The sequence below is a fragment of the Oncorhynchus clarkii genome, chromosome 24, assembly GCF_045791955.1.
Source record: "Oncorhynchus clarkii lewisi isolate Uvic-CL-2024 chromosome 24, UVic_Ocla_1.0, whole genome shotgun sequence".
NCBI classification, from domain to species: domain Eukaryota; kingdom Metazoa; phylum Chordata; class Actinopteri; order Salmoniformes; family Salmonidae; genus Oncorhynchus; species Oncorhynchus clarkii.
The window spans coordinates 7,874,313-7,887,089 of NC_092170.1; the positions used below are offsets into that span (position 1 = coordinate 7,874,313).

General features: G+C 44.8%; 1 protein-coding gene across 2 annotated transcripts; it reads right to left on the bottom strand.

The window, feature by feature from the left end:
- Positions 1–760: 760 nt before the first annotated feature.
- On the bottom strand, positions 761–7,762 carry LOC139383112 (uncharacterized). 2 transcript variants are annotated; one of them, XM_071127430.1, is made up of 7 exons: positions 7,396–7,762; positions 6,420–6,728; positions 4,277–6,285; positions 2,968–3,119; positions 2,677–2,801; positions 2,111–2,225; positions 761–1,847 (listed from the first exon to the last, which is right to left on the bottom strand). In XM_071127430.1, exons 3-7 carry the CDS (start codon positions 5,937–5,939, stop codon positions 1,722–1,724), a joined length of 2,181 nt encoding a protein of 726 aa, XP_070983531.1. In that variant the 5' UTR covers positions 5,940–6,285; positions 6,420–6,728; positions 7,396–7,762; the 3' UTR covers positions 761–1,721. The 2 variants fall into 2 exon arrangements, with proteins under 2 accessions (XP_070983531.1, XP_070983530.1); XM_071127429.1 differs by having other exon boundaries at positions 4,277–6,728; positions 7,396–7,742.
- Between the last annotated feature and the right edge of the window lie 5,015 nt (positions 7,763–12,777).

Consider the following 12,777-nt stretch of genomic DNA (forward strand, 5'->3'; position numbering starts at 1 on the left):
ATTTTGCCATGGTAGAGGAAAAAAAACTGTTTTATAATGCTATTCTACATTTCATCATGAGGCTGAGAGGTAATTTTGCCGTATTAAAGCTATTTTTCTGTTTTTCTACATATTGTGCCATGGGAAAGAGACGAATGTGCTGTTTTACAGCTCATCTCGTGCTATTCTTCACATTTTGCCGTGAAGCCAAGGGAAAATTGTGCAGTTTTAAAGCAAATTTCCTGGAGGTCATGGGCCCCTGGTCACCTGTCCTGTGTGACTGATCGGTGATCCGCAGCCACAGACCAAAATCTTGTACATGACCTCTTTTTGGGCCCCTTACCTGTCATCATCATACATGAGAGACGTCACAAATTTGCCATTCTGGTAGGGCGCATTCTTGGCCACAAGGTTAGAGTGGGTAATGAACTGAGAACAGCATTGCTCTGTCAGTTTTTCCTCATTAGCAGTCTTAGGTAATGACTTGAAGGCTTTGCACAGTCTTGCCAGTGGTTACAGCTGATTGTGTGCTAATTCAAAGTATGTCACTTGTAAGTGTTGATTTGCCGGTGTGGTTGCCTTTTGACCCATGAAACTTTTTTTGTAGCGCCGTAGACCATTCTAATTGACTGACATGTGTAGCCCGTAGAGTAGTATTTTCTCCCCTTTCTTTTGTTGTTTGCTGTTTTGGTTTATAGTGAGTATTGCATCAAACACCCAAATAAGATGACTGTTTAGGTACTTCAAAAACTATACAGTATATCATTACATTAGCAAAAGCTTTTGAGGATGGAAAACAGTAATCAACGTATCATTTTATTACATCAATTAACAAGTTGACTATCTAGTTTTATCAATTTGAACAACTCAGAAAATCTGCATTTTTCTTGAGGAATACATATTATGTACAAATGACAAACATTCACTACATTTTCTGTAGGCCTACTGAGTTGCCCTGGGTTACCCACAAACAACAATCAAGAGAGAAACAAATAGAATCTAAATAGGACTTGACTGCTTTTTGTGATCTAAAACAAACGTGTACTGGTAAAATAACACTTTCTCTTTGCCAGCACAAAACAACTGTATTCTGACAGCCTGAAACACCCCCAATTTAAAGGTAATCATTTCAGAAAACATGGTCATTATTTACTATGATAATAAGAAAAGGAGCTGTGATCCAATGTTTGCTAAACCTACAGTATATTCTGCTCCAGAGTTGTCACTGGCACGTTTGGGCCAGATCACGTTGAAGGGAGAGGATAGTGTGTGTTTGTTGTTTGTGTCCATGTCAGTGTGTGTGTGAGAAAGAGGGTGGGAGTGAACAAAGGGGGGGGGGTGTATAGACATCCACTTCTCCGGGCAAACACTAATTACTTTAACATTTCCTATAGTCCATAAGAATAAGATTTATAAGAATGTTAAATATTTGCATGTATTTTAAAAATATCTGTGAGACAAAAATTACAATTAGTGCTTAATTTGATCAAATTTGTCACAGGTATGCATCGGTGATCTAACTCCAGCGAAGGCAAAGCAAAACAGGGCATTGTTAAGGATCACCATATAGTCAGGTGGTCCAGTCGGCCCAAGGAGAGCATCCTCCGAGTTCTGAATCTTGTGAAATGTTTAGTTATTTCTCCCCATGGAGATGAATACTGTGTCCCATTAGTGGTTTGGCATGGACATGCATGAAAAAGGCTAAATGTGTTGTTGAAGGTGAGGGAAAGTGGACATTTTGGTTATTCCATGATGTTCTTGTTGACATACGATAAACGTCTCTTCCCACAGGCCTGTGCATGCTGACTGGACGAGGGGAGGCCAAGAGAGGGACTGTAGTTGGCTGCTCGGTGCTCAGTCATATTTTCCTGCAGAGGTGAACAAATGACAACTCTTCTAAATTGACATAAACTTTACATCAATTGTACCTGAACTGTAGTCAATTGTTATCTGAGTGCCAGTGCAGAGAACATGCTGTAGCATTTGTCATGGTGATAGAGCCTGATGTTAAAAATCTATAATAACATAAGATAAGGCTGTATCATTTCAGCCTCATAATATGAAACAGAGTAGGCCTGGTTATTACTTTTAACAGCCCCATTACACTAGCATTACAGATGTAAATACTCACCGTGTCACACTGGCCCAAATGTAGCGACTGTAGAAGACGTTCACGGGAAACAGCATTTGCCCTCTTATATTTCAAGCCAAACATCTTGTTCAAGTCATGGAACCCATCGAGTAAGCTACAAGACAAACACAGATATGCAAATTAATGGCAGAAGTAAGCACAACGGTTATGAATAACACCGCAGCCTATTAAATCATTGTGAAACTGAATCTTTCACTAAAGCAATACTGATTCAGTGCGTGAAATATTGTCTAACATGCAGCTTATCTCTGGTCATGGGTTCAAACAGTCGAGTAATTGTTCGGTGGTGGTGACATTTCAGGCTATCTCTGGCGCTATCTTGAAGGTCATAATTTCTTCCACTAGATGGCAATATATAACAACTATGTCAGAACGTTCCTTATCGTTCCTATTTCATGAAATATAAAACTGTCTAGATTATGCTTCTAACTGATTTAAAATCCGAGCTGAAAGGAAATATAAGTAGGATTTTAGGATCAAACTTCCAAATCATTCCCGGAGCTGGATTTGAATAAAATATCATTATGGTTTCTTGACCCACTTACCCATGATCTTCTGCAGAGCTTTCATGATCCAAGACGCCTCTGAGGAGCTGGCCGAGTGTGGGAACAGCATCACGATCATACAGGGGAGTAGACAGTGACGGGAAGGCCTCCACAAACACTTTGTTCTGAAAGATGGAAATAATGAAAAATGAAGAACAAATGTGTATGTCTATCATTTCCAGTCAGTCCCATGGACCATGTACTCCTGGAGATTACAGGAATATGCAATAAATTGACTCCTTGTCTTTTGTAGTCACTTCGGAGGAAAGATGGAAAGATTTAAAGGCCTACCACATTTTGCGTGGCAGAGAATCTGCCCCTTGTCTCCTCCACAGCATTTGTGGGCCACCACTGTTCTCTTGTGTCTTGTCCTTCTCCCGCTGTATCCTTTGGGAAGGCTGTCCAGGCATCCTCTGATTGTTGGAATGGGCTGTCTGTCCAACCTGAGGTCCAATGGGTAGACTCGTTGGTGATGGAATGGTTTTCAAGTGCATGGAAGGCATCAGACATGAATCATTACGACACTAGCTAGATTATATTGATTCTATATGATCTGTATGCCTTGCACTGAGTCGACCTCAAAGTGCAGGGACCTGGTGTATGCTCCAAATAGGCGGTTATTTTGCATGCTGTCCTCATTCAAATGGCCTGAATGGGCAACAAATAAACATTATTTTTTTGGGGTAGTTGACCTGTTTTTTTTTTTACCTTCTATAATCTGACAACTATTTTTGTAACTTGGTTAAAAGTCACTGCCATTGCAAGTGCCATTGCTTTAACTGACATATGACATAATCGTGACAACAACAATGATTAGACCTGTGTCATTACTATTAGACACTAATGATGGGGAGTTTTGTCTTTGCATGATGTTTGAGGTTACATGGGGATGGATGTTGAGATGGATGTCACCCTGCATGGTCTCTCCCAATCACAGAGGAGCTGCCTGCCTGGGTCTCTGTCTCTTTAAACATGGAACCCCATGTCCTGAGGCTCACACGCCTTACATCCCAAAGCAGAGAGCACTAGCACTACCTTCACATGAGTATGGGAGAGGAGAGGGCCCTCAAGAATCCAGGTCAGACCAGAATAACTGATTATTTATTTTATTTAACCTTTATTCAACTAGGCAAGTTAGTTAAGAACAAATTCTTATTTACAATGGCGGCCTACCCCAGCCAAACCCGGACGACGCTGGGCCAATTATGCGCCGCCCTATGTGACTCTCAATCACGGCCGGTTGTGACACAGCCTGGAAACAAACCAGGGTCTGTAGTGACGCCTCTAGCACTGAGACGCAGTGCCTTAGACCGCTGCGCCACTCGGGCATTGGGAGCAATGTGTCTACATGCCCTGGCTGCTGCATGGTGCAAACCACAACAAAGAGAGTTACCGCTACTGTTCACATCAGAGCTCTTGTCTTTGTGGTTTTCAAAAGCGTTTTCATGCTCTGCTGTTACTGCTGCCTCTGTCACATTTGCATAATCTAACTGGAGGATGTGATAGTCATAAGAAGTTTCTGTTATGTGTGTGTCGTGTCTGGATGTCTTTAAAAAGAGCCCCTGTCACATTTCTGAGGTGCCGTAGGCTGGGGACTTACCAACGCTCTCACTTTTCCCAGAAGGCACTAGGGGTGATGCAGTGAAGCTGTCGTCCCAGGGCAGCTGCTCCTCTGCCTGCATGAAAAGCCCAAAGTCATCCTCCCCCTCTGGCCCCCCATCCAGGAACCCCCTGTTGGAGGCCACCTTGCCCTCGTCCGGGCCCCTCTTCCACTCCTGCTCCCCTGGGCTCCGTAGCAGAGGCACCAGAGCCCCACCTCCAGCGTCTGTCTGCCCCCCATTCGGAGCAGGGAGGCCTGTTGCCATGGCTCTTGAGGAGGCCAGATTAGGTGGCGAGTGTGTGACAGAGGTAGCAGGGCCAGCAACAGCAGAGCCTTGTAAACGGGAATTAAACTGCCTAGTCCCTGCCATCCTCCACCCTACTACGGCCTCTTCAGTTAGGTTAGCTGGTAAATCTGAAAAACACCTTGCTTCCATATTACATGTCTCCTCGTACTCATGTTCCTCCGTTGCCCAGTGAGGCCCTCGCTCAGTTCTCTGGGATATGATGTCTCCCTTTACCAGCCTGGCCTCATCATCTGTGCTCCTGACCTCAGGCAGTATCTCTCCATGCTCCCCACAGAGCTCCCTAATTTCTGGTGCTGTTGACTGGATCCCCTCCTCCCCCTCTATCTCCTCTTCCTCACAGAGGCCATGTACAGATTCCTGTAAACCTTCTTTATCCACTGCCACAGGATCTTTTTCTTCTGGCTGACATTTCTCACAAAGCTTATTGTATTGACTATCTGATTTACTTTCCTGATTTATCTGACCATAGCCAGTCTCATCAGGAGCAGTAGAAATGCTGCCCTCTACTGGTCTGGGTGGTTGAGTGGAGCAGTCTTTGAGGCAGCTTCTCTCAGAGCAGCAGTGGCTCTCTGAGGTTTGACTATCGATCCACCTGTTGGGCAGCTTCCCCTCAGCTATCTCCCCGGTTCCCCTTAGCCTCTCTGAATCACACTCTGCAGACTTGATATGATCCACAAACCCAATCACAGCACCCACCATGCCATCAAAGTCTTCCACATGACTCATGATACCACTGGCCACATCGTTGCCTCCAGTATGTATGTCTTTATCCCATAGTTTGTCCTGGAAGTGCTCCTTGTTGAGAGAAGTTTCAGGATGCAGCCCCTCCTGTGCGCGTGGGCTGTCTGGCTTTCCCCGGTCCCCGACGTCACTGCTGCAGTTTTCTGGGTCAGCATTGTCTGGAGGCAGGGAGGAGTCACAGGGCTTTGACCGGGTGAGACCAGTGCCATCCTGCACTTTCCCCTCCTCCTTCTCCTTAATCCCCTCCACACCACAGCTCGACTGATCCTGCTCACATACAGAGGCAGCTCCCCTCTGACCCCCGCTGCTCGCCTGCCCTCCTCTCCGCCCGTGACACTGGGTGCAGGTCTTGGTCTGAGCGTGACTGCATTTGGGGCTTCTAGTACTCCCTCGGTCTTGTTTTCCACTCAGAGTGTCCTGACCAGCTTTGGGAAACTCCCCTTTGTCCCTGCTTTCCTGGCTCCCTTCCAGGGTATGCTCGCCAGCATTCTCCCTGTTCCGGAGTGTTCTCCCCTGGATGGAAACCACAGGCTTGCAGGATGTTCTCCACCTCTGGGCTGACCTCGATTTGACCTGGTATGACCCCAAGGCCCCTCCCATATCCTGCACCCCCATTTTCCCCACCGTGGAGGAGTCCCTGACCCCTCCCACTTTATCCCTCAGCCAGCTGCCCACCAGCGTGGAGGGGGACTGAGGGACCAGACTTTGAGTGCAGGGCCTTGGACTGCCTGTAGAGTAGAGGCACCTTCCACCCTCCGTCTTGAGGAACAGACAGCTTGTCTGAGTCTGACCACCTCCCTCAGAGGCCTTCAACGTGGCCACAGTCACCAGTGCCCCCAGGCCTGTCTGTCTGGGGTTGGAGGCATAGTTGGAGTCCAGCGGTAGCCCCAGACCATAACCCAGCGTGCCCCACTGTCCCACTGGGTAGACATCTGCAGGCCTGGGGCACGTTCCCTGGGACCTGGGGGGAGGTGCTGCCCTCCTGCGGTTCTTGGAGCACGCAGCCCAGGCCCGAAGGCCCTTGACTAAGGGCATGTCCCCAAGCTCCAAGCGTCTGGTGAAGGAAAGATTGCTTTTTTGGCACTTCTGCAGCACCTCCCTGGGGGAGCCAGACATCTCCAGGCATGGGTAGTTGTTGTTATTGTTCTGCTGGATCATTGTTGCAGCCTTCAGATTATTTAAGATAGTATCAAAAAAATACTAGCCAATGTGCAATCTTCAAACGTCTATGTACCTTAACAAGGAGGCTTCAACGCATGAAGAATGGACACTCAAAGTAATGACGTGCTGTGTATTTCTGAGTAATATTCAGTGACAGTGCTGTCAACAGTGTTCTCCATCCATATACGCAGCTTCTATCAACGGGTGTCAGGCATGTAAACCAATTCAGTCTACCTAAACAACCTAGAGGAGAAACAAACATTGATCAGATATATAATTGAAAACATGATACAACACCTCATTTCATTTTGGAAAGGATGTTACTGTACAAAGACTCTCATAATCAAATAAAGCTACAAATCAATATCTGCTAGAGCCCACAAGAGAGATTGAATGGCTGGCATTGTGTGAGAACCATGTATCGATCCTCTCACACAGTCTTAACTACCCACTTTGATTGGTGTTTTGGGGCTCAATCAAATGTTAATTTGTTCGTATTTTATGTGCTCATGTTCATGTAAAATGCATAGTTATAGTGGACATTATCATGATATATTATGAAGTGGAGGATCTTGACCAAACAAAAAATGTAATTCATATAGGCCATGGTAAATAGGGTACAGTAGGCTGCTATATGGGTGATGCATGTATGATTAGCCCAGAAACAGTTGTAATAGACTATGCTGCGCAAACGGTCATTCCACATGCATCAATTGTTTCAAAGCCTACCAGTATGAATATTTAATAATAATTGCCTGTTTAGACAATTTAATAATAATTGCCTGTTCAGACAATAAAATTAGCATCAGGGTACCCAAAACAGTCACAATATTTTTCGATTTTAAAGGACGCTGTTAAATAGCAACCACAGTTCAATATTGTCATCATCGTCCTTGCTTGCTTCTCTTACCATTTCATACTCAGATTCTCCGAGCAAGACGTTGCCAGACATCTAATTGCTGTTGGATGTTGTCTGCTTGACGTTAACCTTCATTTCATAATTGTCGTATTTGACTCGCGTCTGTCTGTAGGATCATTTTATGCGTCTCCCACGAACACGACTCCATGAGCATCGACCGACGAGGGTTTATTTAGGCTACTATACATACATTTCAAGGTGGAAAAGGTCCCCTATACCTGCATCGAAGTCAAAAGGCTGCTTTAAAAATAAAATCATATTTTTCTGTGAGTCTCTTTGCTCATCTTATTCGAGCCAGTCAGCAGACGCATCCTTACCGCAGTAGCCTACAGTGCGTGCACCCAGCAACGAGAATGTCGGCGGCAAGCTACTTGCATCCCACTCACACGTAACCTACGCAGCATCGCATCATCACTGTAGCCCACTCTTGAGGTATTCCGCGTCTCGTTCTAGTCGGAACTAATGCAGTATCATGAATAACTACAACCAGTTAGAGCAAGTCGCAAACTCGGAAATGTTCAACCAGTTAGCAAGTCGAAATGGCCGAGTTTCCTTGTTACGACTAGCACTTGAACGAGGCATAAAATCGAGTAGACACAATAGCGACACGTGATGATGGTTACGATTCCAGCCTAGACTAGACTTGAATATAATTGTACATAAGCACGTGATGTTGCATTAGGGTGTATATGCCTATGCACTAATAACTAATGTAAGCCCCGGAAATAGTGTGATTGTGGAGCATGCTTGTTATGGCACATAATATTCACTGGTGTAAAGTACTAAAGTAAAAATACTTCCAACTATTACTTAAGTAGTTTTTGGGGGGTATATGTACTTTAATATTTATATTTTTTGACAACTTTTACTTTTACTTCTACTTCACAACATTCCTAAAGAAAATAATGTACTTTTTACTCCATACACTTTCCCTGACACACAAAAGTACTTGCTACATTTTGAATGCTTAGCAGGACAGAAAAATAGTCAAATTCACACACTTATCAAGAGACCAAGAGGGAAGGAAGTCTCCCCACCTAGGGAGGGGAGAAACCTTGGGCTTGCAGTAGATTATGTAACATGTTGTAGGATGTGATAAGCAATGTATGAAGACTTGTATACTATATTGTCATTGTCTTAGAGGAGAAGGGACAGTTATGACGAAATGAGAGGTATATAAACCAATGTACATGTAAGGATGGTCAGAGCTCTCGTAAATAAACGTTGCTGACTATTGTAGACTGGCCTCTGTCTGTTTCATTTCAACAAGAACCTTACAAATTCTTGGTAATAGACCGAGTAGTTTAATTGAAGTTCAGTTTATGAACATTGAGAACATAATTCTCTTAACAGTGTGCCATTCAGAGGATGAATGGGCAAGACAAAATATTTAAGTGCCTTTGATGTGGGGTATGGTAGTAGGTGCCAGGCGCACTGGTTTGTGTCTAAAAATGCAGTGCTGCTGGGTTTTTCATGCTCAACAGTTTCCCATGTGTATCAAGAATGGTCTACCATCCAAAGGACATCCAGCCAACTTGGCACCACTGTGGGAAGCATTGGAGTCAACATGGGCCAGCATTCCTGTGGAACGCTTTTGACACCCCGACGAATTGAGGCTGTTCTGAGGGCAAAAGTGGGGGTGCAGCTCAATATTAGGAAGGTGTTCCTAATGTTTTGTACACTCAGTGTAAGCAGACAAGCCACATGTTGCCGGCAAAATAATCTAAAAATAATATGATATAAGTCAATCTGCAGTGCCTTAGGGAAGAATTCAAACCCCATGACATTTTCCACATTTTGTTAGGTTAGAGTCTTATTCTAAAATGTTTTTTTCCCCCTCATCAACTACACACAATAACCCACAATGACAAAGCAAAAAAGTGTTTTTAGAAATGTTTGCTAATTTTTTATTATTATAAAAAAAAAAAAATGAAATATCACGTTTATATAAGTATTCAGACCCTTTACTCAGTACTTTGTTGAAACACCTTTGGCAGCGATAACAGCCTCGAGACTTCTTGGGTGTGACGCTACAAGCTTGGCACACCTGTATTTGGGAAGTTTCTTCCATTCTTCTATGCAGATCCTCTCAAGCTCTGTCAGGTTGGATGGGGAGCGTTGCTACACAGCTATTTTCAGTTCTCTTCTGAGATTTTAGATTGGGTTCAAGTCCAGGCTCTTGCTGGGCCACTCAAGGACATTCAGAGACTTGTCCCAAAACCACTCCCGCGTTGTCTTGGCTGTGTGCTTAGGGTCGTTGTCCTGTTGGAAGGTGAACATTTACCCCAGTCTGAGGTCCTGGGCGCTCTGGAGCAGGTTTCCATCAAGGATCTCTCTGTACTTTGCTCCATTCATCTTTCCCATGATCCTGACTAGTCTCCCAGTCCCTGCCGCTGAAAAACATCCCCACAGCATGATGCTGCTGCATGACATCACACACAAGATAGTCAGAGCACGCTACTTCAGTGTGATGGATGCCAGATCAGGCTACTGGGCTATAAAGTTCAGAGAATAGTCAAAACCAATCAAAAATCGAATCAAATTGTATTTGTCACATGCACCGAATACAAGTGTAGACCTTACTGTGAAATTCTTACTTACAAGCCCTTAACCAACAATGCAGTTTTAAGAAAATAGAGTTAAGAAAATATTTACAAAATAAATGAAAGTAAAAAAATATATATTTAAAAAAGTAACACAATAAAATAACAATAATGAGGCTATATACATGGCGTACCGGTACCGAGTCAGTGTGAGGGATTACAGGTTAGTCAAGATAATTTGTACATGTAGGTAGGGGTAAAGTGAATATGCATAGAAAATAAACAGTGAGTAGCAGCAGTGTAAAAACAAAGAGGGAGGGGGGTGGTGTCAAAACAAATCATCCCTTTGGCCATTTGATTCATTGTTCAACAGTCTAATGGCTTGGGGGTAGAAGCTGTTAAAGAGCCTTTTGGACCTAGACTTGGCGCTCCAGTAGCACTTGTCGTGCAGTAGCAGAGAGAACAGTCTATGACTTGTGTGACTGGAGTCTTTGACCATTTTTGGGGCCTTCCTCTGACACTGCCTAAAGTATATAAGTCGTGGATGGCAGGAAGCTTGTCCCCAGTGATGTACTGGGCTGTACGCACTACACTCTGTAGCTCCTTACGGTCGGATGCTGAGCAGTTGCCATACCAGGTGGTGATGAAACCGGTCAGGATGTTCTTGATGGTGCAGCTGTAGGGCTTTTTGAGGATCTGGGGACCCATGCCAAATCTTTTCAGTCTCCTAAGGGGGAAAAGGCGTTGTAGTGCCCTCTTCACAACTCTCTTGTTGTGTTTGGACCATGATAGTTTGTTGGTGATGTGGACACCAAGGAACTTGAAACCTTCGACCCAGTCCATTACAGCCTCGTCGATGTGAATGAGGGCATGTTTGGCACCCCTTTTCCTGTAGTCCATGATCATCTCCTTTGTCTTGCTCATGTTGAGGGAGAGGTTGTTGTCCTGTCACCGCACTGCCAGTTTTCTGACCTCCTCCCTATAGGCTGTCTCATCGTTGTCAGTGTTCAGGCCTACCACCGTTGTATCGTCAGTAAACTTAATGATGGTGTTGGAGTCATGCTTGGCCACCCAGTCGTGTGTGAACAGGAAGTACAGGAGGGGAATAAGTACACACCCCTGATGGGCCCCTGTGTTGAGGATCAGCGTGGCAGATGTGTTGTTGCCTACCCTTACTACTTGGGGGTGGCACGTCAGGAAGTCCAGGATCCAGTTGCAGAGGGAGGTGTTTCATCCCAGGGTCCTTAGCTTAGTGATGAGCTTTGTGGACACTATGGTGTTGAACACTGAGCTGTAGTCAATGAACATCATTCTCACATCGGTGCTCCTTTTGGGAAAGGGTAGTGTGTTGGGAAAAGGGCAGTGTGGAATGTCATCCAAGCTCACAACGTTCAATACACCATTTGGACGCTAGAGGTGTCGTCGCCTGCCTTTCGGGATTATCTCAGCCCAAGACGAGTTTCAGCGAAAGATTGATTGTGGACGATTGTGGACATCCTCGTCTATGGTCGAACCAAAAAGGGACACAACAGGAATCTCTGCACGATGCTGCAAAGGTCCTGCGAGAGAGGAATATAGCTCAACCCTGTGAAAAGCACAGTCGGCGCCACCGAGGTCAGCTACTTCAGACATTGTCTCACAGTGGTTGGGATCAAACTAGATCCATAGAAGATTTCAGCCGTAAAGGAGATGGAGCTACCAAAGAACCGCGCCGAGCTGGAAACAGTACTTGGCATGGTCAACTACTTAGCCAAGTTCGCCCCCAGCCTCTCTGATACCAACGCACACCTGTGTCAGCTGCTAAAGCAATCCAGTGATTTCCTCTGGGACAAGCAACATGATATTTCTTTCCAGAAAGTGAAAGACTTGATCACGAGAGAACCAGGACCAATCCTTACCTACTACGACACCAACAAAGAACTCAGACTCCAAGTGGACGCGTCAAAGTATGGACTGGGTGCAGTGCTACTGCAAGAAGTAAAGCCTAACGGCTATGTTTCCAAATCTCTCACAGACAGTGAAATCAACTACGTGCAAATTGAAAAGAACTGTACGCCATTCTGTTCGGATGCAAGTAGGCTTGGGCGGTATCCAGATTGTCATACCTTCATACATCATTGTGTCATACCAGGATATTCGGTAATACTGGCACTGAACACAAGGGGAGCTATTTTCTAACCCCACTGAGTCTCTGTAATCCGAAGATTAGCATGCTAACAAGTACATGCAAAATCCCATAGAGAATGCTAACTAAATGTATTTGCAGGACAGACAACCCAGCTCAGAAAGCTTTACCAGTAACTAAAGAACGCTACTCACAGTTTGCTGCACGCTTAAAACAATATTAGATAGCAAGGCTCTTGATCCAGCAGGGGATTCTCTGCTGTTACCAAGCAGCTAACCACTTAGCTAGATTGCTAACTAGCTACTAAATTAGCAAACAAAATGCACAGCTGCAGAGCATTTAGCACATTTTAGACAGTTAACTTAATAGTTGTTAAACATTTAGTAGTGAATACCATACTGTACCTAGATCACCTGGCACGTGCTGCACAGCACCGAGTGACTCACAAGGCTCCAGTCTCTCATTGTTGTGTGCTTGTAAACAAACACCAAGCGACTGGGGACTACAGGTAAGCTTCATAAGGAAAAATTGGAGATGTAGGTATACACTGTGTACAGCAACTTACCTGTTAGTGACACAAAACTGAAGGAGATCCGAACAGAAACAAAAAAGGACACACAACTCACACAGCTGAGGAAAGTCATACAGGATGGATGGCCTGAGAGGAGAAAATGCCCTCATAGCATCTCAGAGTTTTGGAACCAT

Excerpts from the sequence above, each read along its gene's own strand:
- LOC139383112 (XM_071127429.1), bottom strand. The coding sequence starts at position 6,482 with ATGATCCAGCAGAACAATAACAACAACTACCCATGCCTGGAGATGTCT. Across the intron at positions 3,120-4,276 it reads TGGGAAAAGTGAGAGCGTTG|GTTGGACAGACAGCCCATTC; the intron begins GTAAGTCCCCAG and ends ATTGGACCTCAG. Across the intron at positions 2,802-2,967 it reads TCTCTGCCACGCAAAATGTG|AACAAAGTGTTTGTGGAGGC; the intron begins GTAGGCCTTTAA and ends TCCATCTTTCAG.